Source organism: Sminthopsis crassicaudata, chromosome 2 (assembly GCF_048593235.1).
Source record: "Sminthopsis crassicaudata isolate SCR6 chromosome 2, ASM4859323v1, whole genome shotgun sequence".
NCBI lineage: Eukaryota > Metazoa > Chordata > Mammalia > Dasyuromorphia > Dasyuridae > Sminthopsis > Sminthopsis crassicaudata.
Window position 1 is genome coordinate 32,214,870 of NC_133618.1, and position 25,119 is coordinate 32,239,988.

A 25,119-nucleotide genomic window follows, 5' to 3' on the forward strand; every position below is an offset into this window, starting at 1 on the left:
TAATTTCACATCTTAATGGGAGTTAGGGGTGAGGAGGAAAAGAGAATTTGGAACTTGTTTAAAAAAGGATTATAAAGAAATGGTTTTAAATGTAACTGGGAAAATATAAATATTAAATATCAATAAAATAAAATTAATAGAGGTGATAGTGGCTATAGGGAGAGGGGAGTGGTGGGAGATGGGAATTGAGTTTTGAAAGGGTCCCATTATTTTTAGCAATCTCTGATGTCTCATCCTGGTTCAGAGGTGACCTTGGGTTCTTGGAGGCTATGCCAGCAAACCCTGGCAGGCCTAGGGACAGATGACGATGACCTTAGCTAAATTTAGAGTGGGCTACCACTGTGGCTGGCCTTGGGGTGATAAATGCTTCAGTCCCACAGACTATGGGAGACTGTTCACTAAGATGCAAGGAGACCTGGATGGGGGTGGGTAACATATCCACCGTGATGAAGTCACTGTTCTTAGAAGTAATAGGGGGAAGAGTTTTAGCTAAAACGTGACATGAGGAAGGGGGAACATGGAATCCTCCTCCCAGGCCATCCTCCTCCTTCTACAAATAGAAAAACCAGGAGGTGAGGTCTCCCCATCGATCCTCAGAACTCTTCTAACACCATCTCCCCTCATTTTTCATCTGGGGAAACTGAGTCTGGGAAGGATTTTTTTTTTCCCCCCCTGGCTCTGAGAGACTTAACCTCATTTTGTAGCTGAGGGTTGTTCTTACAGCTAGAACTCTTCTGAGACTCCCATTTGATAGCTGAGAATAAGAAAGGTGAGAAAATAGGGCTTTATTATGTTTTTTAAATATTATAAAAATTTTCCAAATATCAAAAGCATCATATTAGCAACTGCACTTGCTTGGCTATATAAAGCAATGGGGTAGAGTCGAGGGAGCCTTGGATGGGAGAACCAGGACCATGAATCTGAACAGGTCCCTGTCCTTCCCTATGTGCCTTAGTTTCTTTATAAATTCAGAATGAGCACAGTTCAGGGTTATGGTGAGTTATTCCATACCTGTTATTTGCCCCCATTAGTACGCAAGCTCCTGGAAGACTGAGTGTACTTTTGTCCTTCTTTGTATCCTCAGCAATTAGCACAGTGCTTGGTACACACAGGTGCCTAATAAATGCTTACTGACCCTGCATACAGGCTGCTCCTCAGACTAGCTTCCTCTAACAACACACATTAGCCCCGAATTGGCCACATATAGTCTCAGAGATTTCCCAGGAAAATGGCCACAAAGTGTCCCAGGTGGAACTTGAACCCTATTTGCACAGTATATTCCTGCAGCAGCACAGGAGCAGAAAAAGTAAAAGTTCAGAAAAAACATATTTAATGATTTACACAGAGCTAAATTACAGCTATTTTACAACATGATACATCTTCCCAAAGCATTCTGGGATAACATGGATGTCATTCTTCAGAAGAGAAGAATTAAACTAAATGGCTTTCACTCAAAGCGTCCTCCCCACAGGGCTGTCACACAAGGTGAGACAGCCCTGGCCAGAAGGGTCGGGTCCTTTCAAGTAACAGGCGTAAAGGCTTTCTGCTTTTCAGGCCTTTATTCGGCGATGCACACCCGGGGACATGTATCAGAGAAGTGCAATCTCCGTTTGAAGCACCAGAGTCAACAACCAGAACAAAAGTGTCCAGAGGGACAGGCAGGCACTGTTTGACACTGTCTGGGTATGGAGCGATCTCCTGTGGCCCGGCAGCAGGGGCTCCACCGTGATGTACCCATTGACAATTCGAATCCGAGGAAGTGGAGCTGGAGCACTGGGAGAAAAAAGAGAAAAGAATGATGAGACTTACCACCTCCAAACCAGGCAGGGATGATACTAAAAATGAAACTATTTGGCCCTTGAATAATGAAATACGACACAATCAATCAGTCAACAAGCATTTAAGTGCGTAATATGAACGAGGTATAACAACGCACTTTTTATGTATAATGTTTTAAAGAAAATAAAGAATAACTACTATTTATGAATCATTTTAAGATTAATAAAGCACTTTTTAAATATTATCTCATTTTATTTATATAACAACGTGAGGGAGGTGGTATTATTATTATTATATTGATTTTACTCAGAAACAAAGAAACTGAAGCTGACAAGTTAAGTGACTTCTTCAGGATCATACATTTAGGATGTGTCTGACACTAAATTTTAATTCAGGTCTTCCTGAGTTCTGGGTACATCTTCCTAGCTACTAAGTCACCTAACCTTCTCAAAGAATCCATTATATAATATCCTACATAATGGTTGAAGCCAACCTTTGAGATACCTCATGAAGAGAAATCTACTACTTCCTCTAAGGCAATCTATTTGCTTTGGATTAATTCTCATTGTTGGGAAATTTTCCCATTCTATTGACTTGAAATCTGCCTTTCTGCCACTTTTATCCCTGGTAAACAGTTCTGTCCCTGAGACTAAGAAGAACAAGCCCAAATCTCATCTATGCAGCAGCCCTTCAAAAACTTCAAGAGAGCTTCTATATCCTTCTCACAATCCCCATTGTGTAGGGAAAGACCTGAGTTCAAATCCAGCCTCAGACATATACTAACTGTGTGACCCTAAGAAAATCACTTGACCTCTTTTAAGTGCCTGGCACATAATAAGCATTTGATTGATGTTTGTTGAATTGACCAACCTCAGTTTAATACCTCTGGACTTCAGTTTATTCACCTATAAAATGACATGGTTAGACTTAATGATCCTTTGGATAGATTTTCAGCTTTAAAGCTATGTTCCTATGACATTTGCAGGTAAAAGTAAAACAAATGATAAGAATAATTGTTCCCAAATACATGTTCAGGTTGCCCTGATCCAAGAGAAGTACAGAAGTGAAAAAGCCTTTCTCGTATGGTCAGTTTGCTGGCTCTAGCTAGTGCTTATCCCTCTTCCTCTGCTCTTCTCTCTCCATCTTCTTCCCCCTTCTCTCCATCCTCCTTCCCTCCTCCCCCTCTTCCCTCTTTCCATTCTCCTTCCCTCCTCCCTCCTCTCCATCCTCCTTCCCTTCTCCTTCTCCTTTTCTCTCCTTTTTCATCCTTCCCTCCTCCTCTCCCCCCTCTCCATCTTCTTTCCATCCTACTCCTCTCCTTCTCACATAGGTCTTTGACCTCCCACCCCAGAGAGGAGGGGCGATGAGGCCCGCAGCCCCCAGAGAAGAGCAGGCCCATAACACTGACCCCTCCTCCAGGCGCACCCATAGGTCACTGAACTGCCGGAGCCTCTGCTTCTTCAGCTGCTTCTTTCTTTTTTTCCTGTACTTCCTGTCCATCTTCTCCAACAGGTCAGCATTCCCAGGCAAGAGCAGGTGGGGGAGCAGCTCTTCCTCCTCCTCTTCTTCCTCCTCCTCTTCCTCCCCTAACTGCCCGAGGGGAGTGGACACCTTGGCCATCCCGTAGGGTGCATGGGCAGGGGAAGAGGGGGACAGAGTGGAAGGGGCTCTCCTGGGCTTCTCACTGGCAAACAAAGCATTGGAAAGGATGTGTCAGGGGGTCCACAACAAAAATCAAACCCCAAAGTCCAGCCTTGACTCCCTCACCTGTAAAATGGGTGGGTGGACTAAGGGGCCCCAGGGCCTAGTAACCAACAGGATTTATGCTTTACAATCGTACTTTTTGGGGACGGGACCAGACCTTGGTTTTAGGGACAGAAAATTCTTCCATCTGGGCAGACACAGGAAGGGGCTACATGGCTTGCTCAGGGTATGATCAAGCCAGCGCCTGAACTCGGACTTTTGCAGATGGATGGCCAGCTCCCTATCCCCACACCAGGCCACTGCTCCCCACCTTTTTCCAGATTACTTTTCCCAGTACCTCCCACCCCCTTAAACCGGCTCCCATCCAATGAGGATGCTTCAGGACAGCCCCTCCCCCAATCACCCCCCAGGGGAAGAGTGGAGAAGGGAGATGGATGGGAGGGGAGGGGAGGTCTCCTCCTGTTTATGGGAATGAAGCCAGGCTGGCTGAGCATCAGCCATTCATGTCTCAGAAAGGTTCCTCTCTGAAACCATCAACAAACAAGTCCCTGGGGCTGCCCTCTGTGCCAAGCACTGGGACAAGGAAAAGTGAGCCCTCCCTGCCTTCAAGGAGCTTATACTCTATTGGAGTAGACACTGCAGAATGACCTCACGGCTGTTCTCAATGTACAGCCACTCCCCTGGCCAGGGAAGAAAATGTCTGCCATCCACCCTCCCCCCAACCTCCGACCAAATGGCCTGAATGTTCTCCAAAATGTCAGGTGGGGCCCAGGCCACTGGAGGGACAGAGAGAGGGCACCAGGAGGCCAGGAAGGCCCGGGATGGGCCTTCCCCACAGTGTTGCCTGAGACAGACCTAGGCTGTACCCACAGCATCCCTCAAAGCCGGGGCCCACAATGTCAACATGAACCCTGTGCCTACCTTACCACAAGCCTAGATACCAAAAACACTCTCACCCCTGCTACCAGATAGGGGGCATTTATAAATGAAGCATTCTAGAACTTTCTAACACCCCCTCAAACCTGATCAGGGACAGTGTGGCCCCTTTATAGGGTCCTAAACCTAATCAGATACATCCCCCTAAGACTAGCATATGGTCTCATGCAGGTCACTTCACCAGTGCCTCAGTTCCTCAGCTGTCACATGAGAACCTTGGAGGGTTCCATTAACCTAACTCAGCATGTAGAGACTGATCAGAGACTAGCTCACAGATAGCCATCAATGCTGTGATCCTCCAAAAGCTCTGAAGAAGCAAAGTCTAGAAACCAACATCCTCCCTCCTCCCCTGGGCCCCCATTTCCTCATCTATAAGATGGGTGACTTGCACCAGATAGCCTCTAAAGTCCCTTCAAGCCCTATTCTATGATCCAAAGCCACAAACCTCCCTGGGCCTTATTCCCTCCATTTGTAAAATAGGTAAGGTAGACCAGATGGCCCCTTCTAGATCCATATAACTAAAAATATCCTGTTACTGTAAGAATCTATAGGAATCAAGTCAAGATGGCCCCTTCTAGCTCCATGTTGCTAAGTGTATCCTGCTATCATGGGAATCTAAAGGAAACAATCAGGATGGTTCCTTCTACCTCCATGTTGATAAGGATAACCTGTTACTGTAGGAATCTAAAGGAACCAGTCAGGATGGCTCCTTCTACCTCCATGTTGTTAAGGGTATCCTATTACTGTAGCAATCTACAGGAAGCAATCAGGAGGGTAGACCAGGTGGCCCCTTTCAGCTCCATGTTACTGAGTATCTTTTTCTGTAGGAATCTACAAGAACCAGTCAATATGGTAGACCAGATGGCCCCTTCTACCTCATGTCGCTGCAAATATCCTGTTATTGTAGAAATCTACAGTAATAATATCCTTCTCTCATGGGAATCTAAAGGAAACAGTCAGATTTTGCTGAGGTCCCACCCTCAACTTCCCTAAACCACCACCAACATTTTCAGAAATCATTTCTCTCTTGAGTTTTATGACATAATGGTGCCCCTTTCTCTCCACCCACCCTTGTAGTTCCTTTTGCTGGCCAAGTCTCAATCATCCTGCTCTCTGACTGCAGACATTTATCATGACTCTACCACGAGCCTCTAACCTTTTCCCCTCTGCTCACCCTCCTTCAGAGTGCCCACCCTCTTCTTGGACATCATCCAGAGGAGTCCCAGGCATATGACCTAGGACTCAAACTCAAATCCCACTTAAGATGCTAAACATCTACATGACCTTGGAACAATCATCTGGTGACTGATTTCCTCATTTAAAAAGGAGGAGTTTTGACTAGATGGGCCTCTAAGATCATGCTTCCCAAAGCTCCCTCTCCACCGAGGACCAGCTGCCCATTTGAGTAGAAGTTATCTCTGGCAATATTTCTCCACACCCTCGAAGTTCACATGTCCAAAACCAAACTCCTCTCCTTCCATCCAGACTTCAAACCAGTGTTAGGCTCCATGGCAAATGTGGGAACTTGTTTTTGCTCGACTATGCTGATTTTTTAACAAAGCTTTTGGTTTTCTTCCTTTTTTGAAAAGAAAGTATGAGAGATCAAAAACAAAATACTTCACAGCTGAAAAAATTAATTTTTAAAATAAATGTCATTTCTATCGTTCTTTCTCTGAATTCTTTGAAATTTGGCCTTCTCAAATCTAGAAGATGCTTCAAAAAGAGAGATCAAACGATTTCTCTGATCACATTCATCCCACCAATCAAGAGGCAATATACTCAGGTGCCACGAACCCTAGATCCAATTTGGGTTCAAGTCCCACTTGACATGTGTTAGCTATATGACTATGGACAAGATATGGGCCCTCTGGGCCTGTTTCCCATTCTGTAAAACAGGAGTGATAATCTAGAGTTTCTAGATTTTTTTAAAGTTTTGGGGAAACTGTACACAATGGATAGTATAAAACTCAAAGGACTATATAAGTTTCAGTTATCATCACTTTCATGGATACAAAGTCAATGATTCACACAGCTAATATGTGAAGCCACATTTGACCTTCCTGACTTCAGATTAAAATGTAATTGGGACACATTTCACAAAATAAATAAAAGTGTAATAAAACACAAATAAGATTACATTTTAAATTAAGTCACTCTGAAGCCTGCAGAGATCCTGTTTCTACTTTAGTTAGTTCACTGGGCTAACACACATTCTCATGCCCATCATTATTCCCAGAATCCTCCCAATTGGGAAAAAAAATCTCCTTTACAGTCCCGGGACTCTAGGAGGAGAAAGACCCGATAAAGTGCTCTGGGGAGAGACACCAAACCAAACCCTGAGGGGTTCACACAGTGGGACAGTTCCAATTATCCTGATATTTCTAAATATTAAGCTACTCATCATCATGTGATCACGAAAACAGTCTGATGTTTCAGCAATGAGCTAAGTAGGAAAAGGAAATCTCTCTTACAAGTGACAGCCATGAGATGGGATGGCTATTTCTGGGCCAGGGATGGTCCCATTAATCAGAAGTCCTGAGTTCATATCCTGCCTCAGATACTTATGACCTCAAGCAAGTCATTTAACCTCACAAGTGTATTTATTTTCCAATTACACACAAAAACAATTTTTAAAATATTCATTGATCTCAATATCTTAATTTGTAATTATGAGGGGGTTTCAATCAGAAGGTTTCTAAAGTCCATTCAGATTCTTAACTTGTGATTTTAGAAAGCTGTGAATACTTCTCTGAGATGGCATTATTCGCGCTCAGGATTGAAAATGGCTCTAAGCCCCTCCCTTACAATCCTGACATGGCTTAGGTAATTTTCCCCTCTCCTCTTCCTCTCTCTAGAGATGAATTTCCAAGAGGAATCCACAATAGCCCTTTAAAAAGGAGAAGATACTGGTCCTCAGATGTACAATAACATTTTATATTATTTTGCTGCTCCAATATTACAATTAATATTATATTATTATAATGTTATATTATTTTATTATATATCATATATTATATGACATAATGTATCATTATAACATTATGACTATATCATTTATGTGTAATAATGTTATATTATTCATTATATTCATAATATATTATATATATATATATATATATATGTATACCTGTATAATGATGGTCCCCAAGACCCCTGCCTGCTCTAATTCTATGAATCTAAAATCTCCAAACTCAATTCTGCCTTCTTTTTTTCCCCTGTGTGACCATCAAGAAATCTCAGTTTTCTCATCTCCAAAATGATAAAAATTATCCTTCCACTAACTTCTTTGTTGTGATCATCACAGGAGTTTGAAATAACTCATTTTATTTTACTTTTTGGCAAGGAAATCAGGTTAAGTGACTTACCCAAGATCATACAGTTAGTGAGTGTCCAGTGCCTAAGGCTGAATTTGAACTCAGGTCCCGACTCCAGGCCTGGCACTCTATCCACTGTTCCTTCTAGCTGCCCCATCATCCATTTTAAAGATGAGACAACAAAGTTGAGTCCAGTAAGATCACACTCGTCGTGGCAGCAGTGGGATTGGAAGCTCCATGATCTCGACACCAATCCACCACGCCATTGTGTAGGGAGGCTCTGGTCCATAGAATATAGAAATTTTTTTTTACCAGATCATGTGACTCAGTATATGGAGTGCCTGACTTACAGTTAGGAAAACATGAGTTCAAATTCTGTCTCAGACACTCAGTAGACATAGAGCCCTTGGCAAGTTAATTAAGAGTCCAGAGATGTTTGTTTTAAAAAGTGAGCTCAGGGATCTCAATTTTCCCTCTCAATACAAAAAATCCATAGCTCAAAAGTTTAAAAATCTCACAACTTAAAAATCCAGTTTTGTCCAATTAAATATAATCATAGCAACAGCCAACATTTAGATTGTGCTTTATCCTTGAAACAGCCCTGAGAGGCAGGGGCTATTATTATCCCCATTTCACAACAAGAGATTGAGTGACTTCACAGGATCATATATTTAGAGCTAGAAGAGATCTTTGCAATCATTAGGATTAATTTCTTCATTTTACAGATTAGGAAACTGAGGCTCAGGGAAGGTAAGGAACTTCACAGCATAATGGGATCATAGATTTAGAGTTAAAAAAAGATTAAATATTTTCAAGAACAATTGTCAAATAACAATTCCTTCATTTGACAGAATGAGAAACTGAGGTTAACAAGAGTTTAAATGGGATCATGGGATTAACACCATCTTTGATTATTCTGAGGATGGAAGAAGGGGTAAAAAGTCACTTGTAGCTCCAGAATCGGGGATGGAAAATTGCCTACTTTCCCTTCCAGGCTATTAGGAATACAGGCACCAAGGCAGTCCCCACGTGCTGGGACTCAGTGTAACTCAGGAGGCAGGCAAGTTACCTTAAAAAGTCAGGAAGGAGCCAGCCCATGGATTATCCATAGATTGCTTACTGTCTCAGGAAAGGGGAAGTGGAGGAGACAGAAAATTTGGAACTCAAACATCTTTTAAAGTAAAAGTTTAAAATGTCTTTCCGTGTAATTGAGAAAAAACATAAAATATTTTTAATTTTAAAAATAATTTTATAGTATTATATTACATATGATATTGTATTATAAATAAATTTTAATTAATTTTTTAAAAGAAGGGGGTGGCAGCTGATCTCCGAAGACCCCAACCAGAGCAGAGGCTCTTTAAGGTTGTTTCCTTCTCTAATAAATCTGGGATTGGCAACTGGCCAACCCTAAGGAAGGTGGGATACTACAGTCGATTGCAATGCTTCAGAATTCAACAATCAAGGAAATAACATCTACTTACTGCTGAGAGCCCAAGGCCACAGGGAGGTCAAGGAGAGACAAGGTGGAAGAGAAGGCCTCAGACCTAGGAACTGAAAAGGCATTTGGAACTGAAAGCAACGTATCTGGAACTAAGGCCAGAAAAAGAGCCCTCAGGCGTGGTGGGACAGCTGTAGGAAGTGTGGGAGCCAGCATCTCCATCACAGGAGCCCAAGCTGGGCATGGGCATATACTCCAAGTGTGGCCCTAGTCCTAGGCTTTGTATACAAAGGGGATACAAAAATGCAGCATATGCGATCCCTGCCCTATAGGAGCTTACAATCTAGATGTAAAGGCAAGGTTCGCACATGGAAAATCATCAGAGAACCAGGAAACGAGAATTTACATGGCACTGATCTCAAACAACAAGAGAGTTAAAAATTCAGATAAGAGAGGGAAGGTATGGCAAGACACTAGCTCCTTTGAAGAAGATGTAGGGGTCGCAGTGGACCATAGGCTCAATGTGAGTTCACAATGAAATAAGTATGTCCTTAGAAGGAAGATTCAAACTTGTCTTGCTTTGGAGAAGTGGTGTGCCATTGTCCTGGGGAAGAGATGGTTTCAAGGTACCCTGCCCTGGTCAGACCACAGCTGCAGAATCCTCTTTGGCCCTGGATGGAAGTTTTTAGAAAGATACTGATAAGTTGGAAGGAGTCTAACCTATGATCCTCAGAATGAACTGTTGCTAGAAACTCAAAAATTGTAACCTGAGAACACAAGAGCATGTAGGGATGCCTCCAAAAGACTGTTTGAATGAATGAGACATATTTAATAGGAAGTCCGAGAAAAGACTTGGCAGGGGAGGCAGGGTCAAAAATGTTAAAGCCTGCCACGTGGAAGAAGTATTGTACTGCTTTTATACTAATGAAGAAAACTAGCAACAATGGGTAGAAATTGGAAGGAGGAGCATTTATCTTGATAGAAGAAAAAACTTACTCATAATTAGTGCTGCAGTGGGAGGTAGTGAGCTCCCTATTAGTGGGAATCTTCAGAATAATCATCATCATAATCACAAGTGGAAATCTTCAGAGATACGAATGATCAATTTCATGAGGAAGATGTAGTGGGAATTGATCTTCGGGTACAGGTCTCTATGGCCCTGCCAACTTTAAAGTCCTATGACTGAGTTCAGAAAAGAGAAAGTAGTAAGGAAATTCCAGGAAAATGTGGAATTTAAATTGGGCCATGAAGACCGGGTCAAGTTAAAAAAGCCAAAAGATTTCTATTTTGGAGGAATGGAAGGATGATTTTATTGACCAATCAGAGATTTAGGCAATTCTCTTTCCAATTAAATCTGGTTAGGGTCAACTTTTCCCTAGGTTTCTTCCCATCTCCCACAGTCAGTATCTATCCTAGTAAGGTTATCTCTGATCCTCTCTCTCTATCTCTGTCTGTCCGTCTGTTTCTCTCTCTCTCTCTCTTGCTATATAATCAGATACAGACATAAATAAATATATAGATATAAATAAAAATGTGTCTGTATATGTTTACACAGATACAAATAAATACAAAGCTATAAATAAAAAATATATACACACACATAGACATGTATATATAATATCAATCACATATGTATGTATTTTTTGCATACTTTTTCACTCCACTCCCATTAGAATGGAAGCTCCCTGAGCAGGGATTGATTTCACCATTCACACAATACTTAGATATAGACTATTCAGTCAGTCATTAAACATTTATCAGATATATGATCATACTACTGATTGCTATAAAAGCTTTCTCTATATATAATATATATATCTAAATATAACATTTATATAACATAATATAATATATAAAAACTCAGGTGTTCCCACCTGGACCAGTCTGCCTCATCCCTAGGAAAGATGGTGGCCCTCCTCCTCTCCTGATATCAGTTTAGAGCCAAGACCAGATCACTTTTCACCCTCCTAAGCTCAGAACTCCTGCGCTCAAGCAATCCACCAGCCTCAGCCTCCCAGAGAGACAGTAGCATACAAACACACTCAGCCCCAGAGTAAGTCCTTAAAAGTGCCTATTAACAGCCAGACTTAGAACCTAAAAGGAACTCTGGGAAAATAATAAAGAGCACAACCTTAATCTCTGCAGGTCTCATTTTCATTTTCTGAGGAGCAGAGGAGCCTTTGCCATCCATTCTAGCTCTCAATTTTGTTATATGAACAAATAACATTCCATAAATAGCCAGAACCACATATTCACCTTTCCTTGTATTCCCAGCACTGAGCACAATGACTGGAACATAGAAGTGCTATGCTTATGACTCAATTTACATTTATATTATGTGTAAGGGTTTTCACTGTGTCACCTGGTCCTTAAAATCAGTTATTTTGTATCTAATGCTAATTTACTGATATTTGTATATGGTGCATCCTAGGTAAGCTCCTTGAGGGCAGGGCTCGGTCCACTTCTTGGAGCCAGAGGCCCACTAGTCACTTCATGAACGTTTGTTGAATATAATCACTTCGTCTTGTGAAGAGACCAAGCATTATGGTTCTCATTTCACAGATGGGGAAACCAAAGTTCAGCAGTAAAATGACCTAGAAAGTGGGAGAATCAGGGCTCCTGACTCTTCAGATCCCTGATTCTTTCACTTCCTAGGTCATTTTACTCTTTGGTTCTTATGTCAGTTCAACAAAATAGAAATAGCTTCTTCCAGCAGCTTCAGAGAAAACAAATGGAAAACCCATGACTGGAGTCGAATATAAGCTTCCTGAAGGCAGGGACAACTACATCCCAGAACACAGCTTGGCCCATAGCAGGTACTGAACAGGAACAAAGGGACCCCAGAGCATTGTGCTGGGGGATGCTCCTGGTTTTGGAGCCCAATGGTTCTAGGTCAAAGTCAAGGTCTACTCGTGGACCTCTACAGCTTATCTAGCTAGTCTTCAACCCGGGAAAGAACGCCGATGGATTACTTGTTGATAGGTTGTCCGGCAGGGATGTGTTCTACCTCATACCCTTCTCTCCTCAAAACATCAAGCACTGTGTCGTTGCCCATGAAATGACCTGCAGTTAAGAAAAACAATCAGAATCTCTGGAGAGCATGCACACACACATACACACACAGAGAAAGGAACATGGGGGAACCACTCCTTTGCCACCGTAAGGAGCCATCACCTGAGGGAGATGGGGCAAGTGTCACTGTGGGAAGGACAAGTATGGCCAAAAAGGGATGAGACTGAGGGAGCACTGGGCCAGGGAGAAGAGAAGGGTCATGGGAAACACAACAGTTCCTTTCAAGAAACTCCTAGGTTCCTATTAGAGAAGGATAATTGGGCTTGATCCACTTGGCCATAGAGGGCAGAACCAAGAGGGGGAAAAGTTGGGGAAAATTTACTAACCATTACAGCTATCTGAAAATGGAAGGAGCCTCCCCCAGAGACCCCCACCCTGTTCACTGGAGGGCCTCCAAGGTGAAGTTGTGTACAATGTGCAGGGAATCATTTGGACTATAAGGTGGTCCCTTCCCAATGTGAAATTCTATTACTGGCAAATAATTCTCCCTCTGAGGGGAGGCTCAATTTCCCCATCTGTCATAGGAATTGCCACACCTGCCAGACCTACTACACAGGAGGACTGCTGAGGATTAAATGAGTTGTTTTGCTTTGTTTTTTGCTGAGGCATTTGGGGTTAAGTGACTTGCCCAGGGTCACAGCTAGGAAGTGTAAGTGTCTGAGGCCAGATTTGAACTCGGGTCCTCCCGACTTCAGGGCTGGTGCTCTATCAGCCTAGCTGCCCCTATTAAATGAGATTTTAAATCCAAAGGGCTTTGCAAATTTCCAAATGCCATATAAATGATGCCATTATCTCCAATTTACCGATGAAGAAATGGAGTTGAAGAGAAGTGGAATTACTCTCTCAGAGTCCTGGCTAGGGAGGCCTTGTACCCAAGTTGTCTGGCCCGTGATTCAGGATACTCGCCACCACAGCTCACAGCATCATGGCTGCCATTTTTACTTCTTACCATTAGGACCAAGGGGACCAAGAAGGGTGCTCCCTGGGGAGTGGTAAAAACTGATGTTTTACCACAAAGGAGTTCATTTTCCCCTGGTTCCCATACATGGTCTCTTGACTCACTCAGAGCTCAGCTCTGGTCATTCTGGCTGGAGGACACCATATGAGAGCCAGGAACCAGGTGTTCACGCAGAGTGTGGTCCCCTTTGAAAATTCAGTGTCAAGACCTGGACAACCTCCCAGACCAAGTCTAGCAGCTGCTGTGCAGAAAATAATTGGGGGAAATAGGAGAACTTTTAATTATCAACTGAGTGCTCAGGCACTCACCAGCGTCTGATTTTATCATTTTCCCTTCCAAGGATGCTCCTCAATGGAACCCAACGTCTGCCTTTTCCTCTAAAAAGCAGCGCAGAGCTCAAGCCGAGGACTCGGAGTGACAGCTTTGAAGATCCTCAAGCATCCAAGAAAAAGCATCAATTACATTCTTTTCATGAAGTAAACTTGGGTTTGGGGCCAAAGTTCATAAAACAAGGTTCAAAACAAGAAAGCAGACAAAGCGTGTCGAGAAATGTTCAGTAAGCACCTACTGTGTGGCAGGCACTGGGGGTGAGATAAAACTTCGATAAAACATGGTCTCTGACCTCACGGAGCTTATCATCCAGTACAGGGATAAAAGGCCTACAGATGGTGATAGCAACTGGACCTCTAACTTCACCGGCACAAGGAATACGCAAGTGTTTCAAGAAACTCCCTCCACAGTACCAGTGGGCACCTTCTCCAGGACTTCCGGTTTTAGGAAGTTGTTGGGTGGGGAAGCACTGGAAAATTAAGTGATTATCCAAGTCACAAAGCCAGCTACTTGTCAGAGGTAGAACTTGAACTCGGGTCTTGCTGGTTTGGAGGCTGCAATGTTAGCGCCACGTTATATTGTTACAAATAATAATACATGATTAAACACAACAAAGTGCTCTGGGGAGCTGCGGGAAGGACAAAGGGGTTAGAAAAGGTTTCGTGGAGGCTTTTTTTAGGCTTCTGAAAATGGATCAAGGTCTATGTCTGTTTCGTGGAGGCTTTTTTTAGGCTTCTGAAAATGGATCAAGGTCTATGTCTGTTTCTCATTTTTTGGAAACGACTCATTCAAAGCGGCCCCGGAGAATTGGCTATAACTGGATGCTGTATCTTTGTATCTTTAGCCTTTCCCCGACTGGATGCTGATTTTGACCTTTGCTCAGATAAAGTGGGCCTGGACAAAGACAGTTGACTCCTACAAGCCAGCACCAGTCATGTCCGTTCCACGTGGGAGGGAGGTTACTCAGTGCTCATTATGTCCGGCACTTTCCATTCTCCCTGTAAGAACATACCTGTTCTATACCCGGGAAAGCTTCGAGCAGTCTGCAGATCTTTGATGTCTCTAGACCTGGAACTTTACCATCCCCCTGCTTCCACTTTCTTTGAGACCCTGAACACCCCAGGCCCTTCCATCACTGAGCTTCGGGAGGTCAGAGAATCTGGATTCGGCTCCCACTCAGACGCTTCACTTCCCTCATTTTTAAAACCGACAAGCCACCGCCGAGGTCCCACTAAGTGCCGCCCGAGGTCCCACTAAGTGCCGCCCGATGTCCCACTATGTGCCACCTGAGGTCCCACTATGTGCCGCCGCCAAGGTCCCACTAAGTGCCGCCCGAGGTCCCACTAAGTGCCGCCCGAGGTCCCACTATGTGCCACCGCCGAGGTCCCACTAAGTGCCGCCTGAGGTCCCACTGTGTGCCGCCCGGGCTGAGCTGTGAGAATGCCAAGAATGACAAACTCATCCCTGTAACTTACGTTCCGCTTCTCCCAGGAGAAGAACGGCGCCACGCCCCGGGGTGTGTCTCGTAAGGGGCTCTGACATGACGGCTTTCAGACTGTCCTTGCGCCCCTTTTCTGACTACCGTGTGAACGCCCGCCCTGGGCGCCTTCTCCAAACAGTCTTTTGGCTCGGTCCCTTTGCCACTGGAGCCGTGTGACCCGCCCACGTGGTGCTCTCTGCAGCGAGCTGGAACGCTTAGTCCAGAAAGGCCTCGGTCCTTTATCTTATCCCAGGCGACCGTCAGACTCTTCCGGAGGGAATTCTGGCAGCTTTCACAGGTGTGAGGCTCCGCGTCCTTTCAGCTCTGGGCTCAGTTCAACCCCTCCCCCACCCTCTCCTCGGAGCCTCCAATCAGCCCCGGAAAGAGACCGCCAGGGAATGAACTTCCCACCGCTCCGCCTTCTCCATTCGCCGTCACTGACGGTCCCACACCCGGAGGGCCCCGAGCTGGCGGATGGAGGGCCTGGGTTTTCTTGGGTCAATTTTTGGCCAAATAAGTAGAAGCGAACTAGTGCAGTGGATAGAGCTCGGAAATGAGGAGGACCGAGTTCAAATCCAGCCGCAGACACACGCCACCTAGCGTGCTTGGAAGTTCCTGATGAATGCTTTCCCCTCATTGGGCTCCACAAATGACCCGGGGCTATTGTGTCTGACCCCTGATTTTCTGGGCCTCTGTCTCCACAGCCTGCCACAAGATACTTTAGACGCCAACCAAGTGACGTCACTTGGATCCTCTTCCAGCCCAAAGGACGTCAATTAATGGGATACAGAAACAACCTGCCACTAGTGACCACGTGAACAAGCCTGGCAGCGTGGGCCACGCGGAAGGAGGCGAGATCCGCCTCTGGGTGTGCGCTCCGCACCGCCCCGGGCCTTCCCTTCAGAATGAGGTCTCGGAGGAGGGGCTTGTCCAGAGACTTAAAGAATGGCTCCTTCCCTAAGTGTTTTACTTGGCAATAAGCGGAGTTTTTGTTCTGGGATGTCATATATATTCGTTTTTAATTGTTATATAAATTATATAAAATTATTAATATACATTTTTTAACTTGAAAAACGCAGAACATCTATACAGGGCGGAAGGGTTGCCTGTGGGGATGCTACAGCATCGCTCTGTCTAAAACCCGGCAGTGGTTCAGCTGGGTTTTTAAGCGCTTACAGAAAACGCGGAGTTTGGCCCCTTTAAGAAGCAGCCAAGTTAGAGGGGGAGGGGACCGGCACTAACGGCTCTCCGGTGTGGACGCCGAGGGTGGGGAGAGAGGAGGGCCGTCAGTGCCCGGACTGCAAAGTAACCCCTGCCTGGGAGAGCGCCGCCGCCGCCTGAGGCCTCCTCGTCCGCTTCTAAGGAAGAGCGCCCGGCCGCGGGAGAGAAGCCGTGGGGACCGGGGCTCTGCCGGGGACGGAGCGTGAAGGGAGCGCGCGGCCAGACTAGCGGCGTCGGGTCCGCCCGGGCCTCGGAGCCCAAAGGCTGCAGGAGCTCCGAGGAGCGAGAAAAGGCAGAGCCCGCGGCCCGAAGGCTGCGGCAGTGCCCTGAGCTCATCCCTGCGTCCCGGCTCCAAACCACGTGCGGTGCAGCCTGAACCCCGGGCTCGGAAAGCAGGCGAGGGAGGGCTTCGTGCCTTCCTCTGGGAGCGCATTGCTTAGCCCAGCCCGACCCGCAGCCCGCACTCAAGAAACTCCACTGACTGACTGACGTGTCCGGAAGAGGAGGAGCTGCTGTTTGGGGAGCACTGTGTGAAGAACAGCTGTATGTAGGAGGAGCTGCTGTTTGGGGAGCACTGTGGGAAGAGCATTGTACATGGAAGGAGGAGCAGCTGTTTGGGGAGCACATTGGGAAGAACACTATGTAGAAGGAGCTGTTATTGGGGAGCACAGTGGGAAGAACACCGTATGTAGGAGCTGTTGTTTGGGGAGCACAGTGGGAAGAACGCTGTATGTAGGAGGAGCTGTTTGGGGAGCACAATGTAAAGAACACAGTGTCTAAAATGAGGAGTTTAAGGACTATTGCACATATTTAACCTATATCAGATTGCTGCTGTCTTAGGGAGAGGGGAGGAGGAAAGAGGAGAAAATTTTGGAACACAAGGTTTTGCAGAGGTGAATATTAAAAACTACCTTTGCATGTATTTGGAAAAATAAAATATTATTTTAAAAAGGAGAAAGAATGAAAGATTACAATAGACTTGGGACAGAAATTGCCATCTATATCCAAGAAGAGAACTATGGAGACTGAAGCTAGTGGTATGGTATTTTCACCTTTTTTTGTTTTGTTTTGTTTTTTTTCTTTCTCATGATTTCCTTTTGCTCTGATTTTTCTTACACAACACAATTAATATGGAAATACACTTAAGATAATTGTTCGAGTATCACCTATATCAGATTGCTTGCTATCTTGGAGAGGGAGGTGGTAAGGAAGGGAGGGAGAAAAAAAATTTGGAACTCAAAATCTTACAAAAATGAATGTTGAAAACTGTCTTTCCATGTAATTGGAAAAATAAAACACTGTTTAAATTTTTTTAAAAAGAGAAAGAATAAAGGACTAAAACAACAAACCTTGAATCTATACTGATGCTGTGAATTTAATAATTAGTCATTTTCTGTAGACAAGTGATTAAGTCTGGGCTATGTTCCCAACTCCTTTTAGTCTTCTCTATTTATAGGGAAAGCCTTTTTGTCCTATTCACCCATAACTAGACACTACCTGTATACTATGTAGTAGCCATGTTAAGTATTGACTTAAAGCTTAAAAATAAATAAAAAAGCTCTGGAGCTGACCATAAAAAGCCATGGAATCTGAGCGGCAAAGGGCCAAAAGCACAAAGTATCTCTGCAGCCTGTCTTCTTCTCCTTTTCTTGGCAACTGTCGTCCCACATGTACCCTCCTTCTCAATGCATGAAAAAAGTTGGGTCAGAATGGTGAAGAAGGGGAGGTTCACAAACTCACCAAAGTAGTTTCCTCACCCCTCCTCAGAAACCTCCTCAGTATGCAGATTGTACAGTTACCCAAACCAGAGCCGCTCTTTATGCTGCAGACCCAATCAGCTGCTTTAAAATGTGGAGCCACTTAGGAAAAGCAGCTTCCTTCCCTCCCTCGAAATACAGCTTCTGTAAAATAGACCCTTAGTCCCATTGTAACCTCTTGAACAGTAAGAGACATCTAAGAACATAATATTAAACAATTACAACTCTATCTAGCATCCTTAAGTCAACCTTTCTATTCAAATATCTACACTCCAGTTCTTAGTCTAAGAAATGGTACTAGGTTCTTAAGAACATGGTTGCCATTGGAGTTTTAAACATTTCCCTCTCATATTTCAGCAGTTTCCCCACTGGGTAAGCTATTTAACCAAAATCAGAAGTTTGTGTTTTAAAAAAGCACAAATAATGCCTTTTTTTTTCTTTTAAAGACTAGATCTTTTCATTTTTCCAAGTTGTGAAGCTGAAGAGCCATTCATAGCCCCTAACTCTCCCTCATGAGAGATTTAAATTTACCCTGTTTCCAGATTAGCTCAGTTGCCTTCTTAGGCAACTTGGACACCCCCCCATTCCCATCTCAGCACCAGTTTGGGGCTGGTCTTGGTAAGGACACCAAATTGGCTTAACCCACTACAGCTAGGAACTCACAAACTCAAGAGAACCAACAGCCTCAGTTTCCCCAGAGGCAGGGATTATGGCCAACCAAGGTTCACAGTTTAAAAGAAACCCACATTAAGTATAAATTAGAGAAAAAAAGAATTATTGATACCTGGAAGATATACAAAAGTAGGCTTCTCCTACTTCTTTTTAAAATTTAAAATACTTTATTATCTTTGTAATATTCCTGTCTTCCTTAGGTATATTCCATTTCTGGCCAAGGACTCTTATTTCTTTATTTAAAGCCATGGTTACAGAATTACATGTTCTCAAGGTTGGAAGAGGCCTTGAAAGCTAATAAAGCCATAGGATATAGAGTTAAAACTCACAACCCCTTACAGACTATCAAAGCTAATCCCCCTCATTTTTACAGATGAAGAAACCTAAGACTGAGAGAGATTAAGTGACTTGGCCAGTGTCACCTAGCTAGTCAATGTGTGAGGCAGGAACCTGTCCGCATTAGTGCTTGTTGCTAACTGGGGCTTATTATTAAGACATATCTTCCAATTACATGTGTATAACATATATTGCATTACTTGCTCTCTGGGGCGAGGGAGAAAGGAGGGAAAAATTGGGAACACAAGATTTTGCAGGGGTGAATTTTGAAATTTATTTATGTATATTTTTTGAAAATAAAAAGCTTTAATAAAAATAAATTTAAAAAAAATTTTAAAGAAATCTCTTTCCCATTCATTCAACATTATAAAAGACCTGCTGTATAAAGAGTCCATTAACAGAGGGAAGTTTAACAAAGTTGTGGGAATTTCTCTTACAGACGAGGCCCAATGATTGGTTCATCCAAGGTCATAAAGGAGGTATTAGAAGTGGGGTTTGAACTCCGGGTTTTTGACTTTAGATCCAGTTTTCTTCCCACAGCCTCATGATCCCTCATGTACTTTACAAGCTGGTGGAAGATTAAGGCTAGATTAGTCAATGTAGAACATGATCAATTCCTAGGAGAACTCCAGGAGAGATGCTATATGAGACCCAAAGAGAGAACTCCCTCCCAGCCCTCATTGGCAGGGGAAGTCTGGATGAAGCTCTGGCCCTGTAATTGGTTTTGTAGGATGAGTAGGATATAGGTCCTGCTTGGGCCCACAAGTTCTAGTTTTTTGAGTTGTACAGGAAAGTCATAAGATGCAGTAGAAAGAGCTTGGATGTAAAGTCACAAGACCTAGATTCAAATTCTCTGCTCTATGACTTTAAACAAGTCATCTCCCCTCGGGCCTCAGTTTCCCCATCTGTAAGATGATGAGATCAGACTCTTCCAATACACCTTTTCAGATCTTTCTGAGCTCCTGCAGACATTCCAAATGGCTCTCTTAGCTGGTTGGCGTGACTTGCTAGGCTGATCGTTCAGAGAAATGGCCAGCCTTGGAGAATAATGTCAGAGCACTGAGACAGGGCAGCTTTGTGGCTGGAGCAGTTCCAGACTGGGCACTCAGCCATCTGTGGGCACATTAGAAGCCTGGTCTCACCCATGTGCCATATGGATCTAAGCTGGTCTACACATGCCCTTCATCTCCTTAGATGAACACTTTTGGTTCTCCACTCCCTGCCCAACCTCAAAGCCCATGCTTTCCTTCCTGTAGTAGGATCAGGATAACAAGGGGGTCAGGGCAAAGAAAAACTGGGGCTTCAAGATGAAAGACACCTTCTCCCTGTTGTTCCTCTTGATTCTGCCCATTAAGGCCAAACAGAACGACAAGCCCTTCAATCCTAGAAAGTTAGCTACTGGGGCAGCTGATTGGTGTAGTGGAGAGAACCAGCCCTGAAGTCAGGAGGACCTGAGTTCAAATCTGGTCTCAGACACTTAACACGTCCTGGCTGTATGACCCTGGGCAAGTCATTTAACCCCAATTGCCTCCACAACAACAAAAAAGAAAACTAGCTATTGTGCTCTTCCCAAGTCTTCTCTTTTCCAGTGTGTGTGTGTGTGTGTGTGTGTCCAATTACTTCAACTGATCCCCAAAGTCATTTCCCATTTATGAAATTTTCAGCATTTTCCAATTCTCTGATTGGAGTACCATTGAGTATCAGGAAAAAGTCTAATTCCTAAGTGACCTCTGTGTCATGGTCAGACAATCCATCCTAAAAGCTGTTTGGGGGATCCCTCTTTAAATTCTAGAGCTACAGGGCTCACTACAGAATCAGACCTGTGGGAATCATTCAGCACACATCCTTTAAAAGGGATATCTGGGTGCCTGATCTGGAGTAAGGAACATCCAAGTTCAAATCCATGCTCAGAGGCTTACTAGCTGTGTAACTTTCAGAAAGTCACAATCTTTCTCAGCCTCAGTTTCCTCAAATATAAAATGGGAATAATAATAGTAGTTAACTCAAAGGGTTGTGGTGAAAATCAAATGAAATAAAATATGTAAAGTGTAATATGAACTATTATTATTAACCAATACTGGCTAATCTCTGTAGAAAAACACAGTCCAGCAGGTACAAATGCAATTTAATTCAACAAGGATAAATAAGTGTTCATAAGATATTGATGCACATTGTCCCATTGCCATGGAACAAAAAACAGGAGAGATTTCTGTCCTGGAAAATCTGTCTTCTCATCAGGAGAGATCATGGAATATTAGGCTTACAGATTTTGAGATGGAAAAGATCCTGTAGATCATCAGTGTCAAGCACTTCATTTTATAGATGAGGAAACTGAAAACAAGAGATTAAATAATTTGGCTGGGTCAGAGAGACAGTTGGCTTCCAAGGAAGGAATTTGAACTCAGATCCTCTGTCTATCTGAAAGTTAATAATAACAAATTCCTTAATGCATTTTACAAATACTGTCTCATTTGATGTTTGTAACAATCCTGTGAGGTATCTGCTATTTTAATCCCCATTTTACAAGTAGAAGAAATTAAAACTGATAGAAATTAAGCAGCTTTATATATATTAGAGGTACTGACAAGAGACAGAGCTCTGGGCCTAAAACAGGAAGACCCAAATTCAAATTCAGCTTCAGTAAATGCATGAGCCTGGGCAAGTCACCTAACCTGTTTGCCTTAATCCACTAGAAAAAGAAATGGTAGACCACTCCAGTATCTTTACCAAGAAAACCCTATCGATAGTATGATCCCAAGCTCATGAAGAGTTGGACACAACTGAAAGACTGAACAACAGAGAGTAAATTACTTGTCCAAGATTACATAACTAATAAACATCAGAGGTAAGATTTGAATCCAGGTCTCACTAACTCCAGATCCAGCACCCCATCCATGACATAAAAAATAATGATAACACAGAGGAAGAAGGGAAAGAAATAAGCATTGATTAAGCACCAACTATGCGTGAGGCACCATCTTAAGCACTTTACAAATATTTCATCTGAGACTCTAGGCTAACTTGAGAGACAGTACTCTCTCACGTTTTATGGAAGATAAAGTATTTGACCTGAGCCTTAATTGAAATCAGAAATGGAAGATAGCACTCTTCTTGAACTTAGAAGTGGAAGAGAAGAAACTCGTGGCTCCACACATATGAGAGGTATGGAGAAGGCTGTATGTAGTTCAGATTGACTGAGGCAGAGACGATGTGAGGGAGCATAGGCTGGGATGAGGCTGAGAAAGTCGGATGGAGCGAGACAGTGAAAGATTTGGATGGTCAGTCAAAAGATTAGATATGATTCTTCAAACAATAAGAAATCATGGCAGTTTTTTGAGTAGTGGACTTTTATAATCCAGGAGGATTAATCTGACCAAATTGAGAAGAGAAGAGACTGGGGGCAATGAACCATTGTAGGAACTTGTGTAACAGTCCAAGGGGTAAAAGAGGAGGGTTTGAACTAGGGCCCTCAAAGCAAGACAAGCAGGGTGCAAAGCACAGGGATGGGGAAACTGAAATCACCTTCATTTTCATCTAGGAGAGATCAAGCTCTCTTCTTTTCCAAGCTGAACACTAGATACCTTTAAAAGCACATCTTCATCATATTTTGTATTCTAGCAGGAGATCAGGAAATTGAAACTAGCTCTCTCTAATGAGGAATCAAATCAAATCAAATCATATAAAATTCTTATTTTGTGGTGCTGCTTTTTAGAGTTCTGAGAGTTTGAACTGAATTAAGTAAAGATTGAAAAGATAAAAAGGAGTACAAGAGGGAGGATTCAAACCCAAGTCCTTTTACTCCAGCAGTAAGTAGTGCAGTGGATAGAGTGCCAGGCTTGGAGTCAGGAAGACCTGCATTCAAATCTAATGTCAGATACGTAATAGCTGTGTGACCCTGGGTAAGTCACTTAACTTTGCCTCAGATTCCTCATTTGTGAAATGAGCTGGAGAGGGAAATAGCAAACCACTCCAGTATCTCTGCCAAGAAAACCCCAAATGGTATTAAGTGGAGTCAAATGTAATTGAAATAAAACAGTAACAATAACCTTTTACTCCAGAACTAGCACTCTTTCCAATGTGCCAAATGGAGGAAACTTTGACAGAAATAAGGCCTCTTTGGAGGACAAAGAAACATAATTATTTTATATTTCCAAAGATCAAAAACTAACTATAATTAGGATTTTCACTTCTTTTTAAATTGAAACTGTACATTCAGCATGGCCTAAAGAATAGCTATTAATGGCTCAATGACAACTTGGAGGCAGTCTCCAGTGAAGTTCCACAGAGATCTGTGCTCGATAATCCTCATACTGCCTGGCCCAGTACCTAGCACATAATAGGTATTTCATAAATAAGCATTGATTGACTGGCTGACTGGTAAATAAAAAATCAATTCATGTAATGAACATTTACAAAACACCGCTATATCCATGGCACTGTGTTAGACAATGAGGGGGACAGGGCAGAGGTAAGCAAAGTTTAGATAACATGAGGAAGTTTTGATGGAGATGGGAAAAGGAAGACCCAGAAGAGGAAAAACAAGGATGGCCTGACCCAGTCCTCAATTCCTCAATGCTAAATTGTTGACAATGCCTACTTAACACTCAAATAAGGAAAATCTATATTAAGCACTCTTAAGACCTTCAAGACAAATCCAGTGTTAACTACTACAATTGGCGTTTAATGACTTCGAGATCATTCTGGTCACTAACCATTCCCTGGTTCTATTAGGGAGATTAGAAGATGAGCCTGTGATCCAATGTTATCCCTACATGGAATCTTAGGTAGGACATATGGTTACACAAAAGCCCAAAGGAATAGTAGGGGATGGAGGAGGAGGAAGTGTCAATTAGGGAGCAAAAAATAACAGTAATAGAAATAATCTGAAAAGTTGCCAGAAACTGGTTCTCCATTCTACAAAGGTAATCAAGAGGAGACCTTTTACCAGAGGTAAAAACTGCCATTCACAGAGCAGCCTAGGGCTCAGAGATTAGTGAGGAGTAGGGATCAGTGGGCTTTTAGAAGAAAATCCCTGAAGAGGTCTGCAAATGCAGGGGGAAGGAGGGGATTTAAAGAGGATAGCTATTAGGCTTAATGGCCCAAAACTTAACTTAAACTGACATTCTTGTCAACTTAGTCATTAAAAGTATAAGTTATTCTCTCTGTGCCTCTGTCTCTCTGTCGCTGTCTCTATGTCTCACTCTGTATTTTTGTCTGTCTGTCTCTCTCTGTCTCTCTCTCTCTGTGTGTCTCTGTCTCTGTCTCTCTCTGTCTCTCTCTGTCTCTCTGTCTCTCTCTCTCTCTCTGTCTCTCTCTGTCTCTCTCTGTCTCTCTGTCTCTCTGTCTCTCTCTCTCTCTCTCTCTCTGTCTCTCTCTCTCTCTCTCTCTCTCTCTCACACACACACACACACACACACACACACACACACACACACACACACACCCCAGACCTATGATTTAATTGGTATAAGAAACTCCCCTCTATCTTTTTCCCCCCCCCTGAGGCTGGGGTTAAGTGACTTGCCCAGGGTCATACAGCTGGGAAGTGTTAAGTGTCTGAGACCAGACCTGAACTCGGGTCCTCCTGAATTCAAGGCTGGTGCTCTATCCACTGCGCCACCTAACTGCCCCAAAACTCCCCTCTATCACTGAAGATTGGCACTTTCTCTGCAACTGAGGCAGTTCGGCACCTGCTTCCCAGAGAAGCTAAATAACTTGTTTCCAATCACATAGACAAAGGCAAGACTTGAATACAGGTCTTCCTGACTCAAAGACCAGCTCTCTTTCCAGTAGACCAAGCTGCCTTTATTTCTCTTTGTCCTCACACACCTGTCCATGACACTGCTTCCATGCAAAAAGGCTCTCCCAACCACAAGATGCATCAATTGTAGAAAGCCAAATGGAGAAAATCCAGGGAGCTCAGTTTTCAGGATTTTCCAGGTGCTTGGATAGACCATGGCTGCCACAGGTGAGCAATACTTCCTGCTATAGCTAAGAACCATGCATGCAATCATAAAACTTACACAGCGAATTCCCAGCTAAAGAGGCTGATGGTAGCCTCCCCATCCATACCTACTCTTGAAATTACTTTGCACTTACTTGGTGTCTTTTTTATTTAT

At 43.4% G+C, this 25,119-nt stretch overlaps 1 protein-coding gene across 3 annotated transcripts in view; it reads right to left on the reverse strand.

Moving 5' to 3' along the window:
- Nucleotides 1-1,317: 1,317 nt before the first annotated feature.
- TRABD2A (TraB domain containing 2A) overlaps nucleotides 1,318-25,119 on the reverse strand; it is a 51,204-nt gene continuing 27,402 nt past the window's right edge. Inside the window, exons 5-7 of one of the 3 annotated variants that reach the window (XM_074285608.1) lie at nucleotides 12,147-12,237; nucleotides 3,184-3,463; nucleotides 1,318-1,765 (exon numbers count right to left, since the gene is read on the reverse strand). In XM_074285608.1, coding sequence (XP_074141709.1) covers nucleotides 1,625-1,765; nucleotides 3,184-3,463; nucleotides 12,147-12,237 — 512 coding nt within the window. In that variant the 3' untranslated portion in view covers nucleotides 1,318-1,624. Of the gene's footprint in view, nucleotides 1,774-3,183; nucleotides 3,464-12,146; nucleotides 12,238-25,119 lie in introns of all 3 variants that reach the window. The other 2 variants (XM_074285607.1, XR_012485773.1) reach the window with 2 other exon arrangements.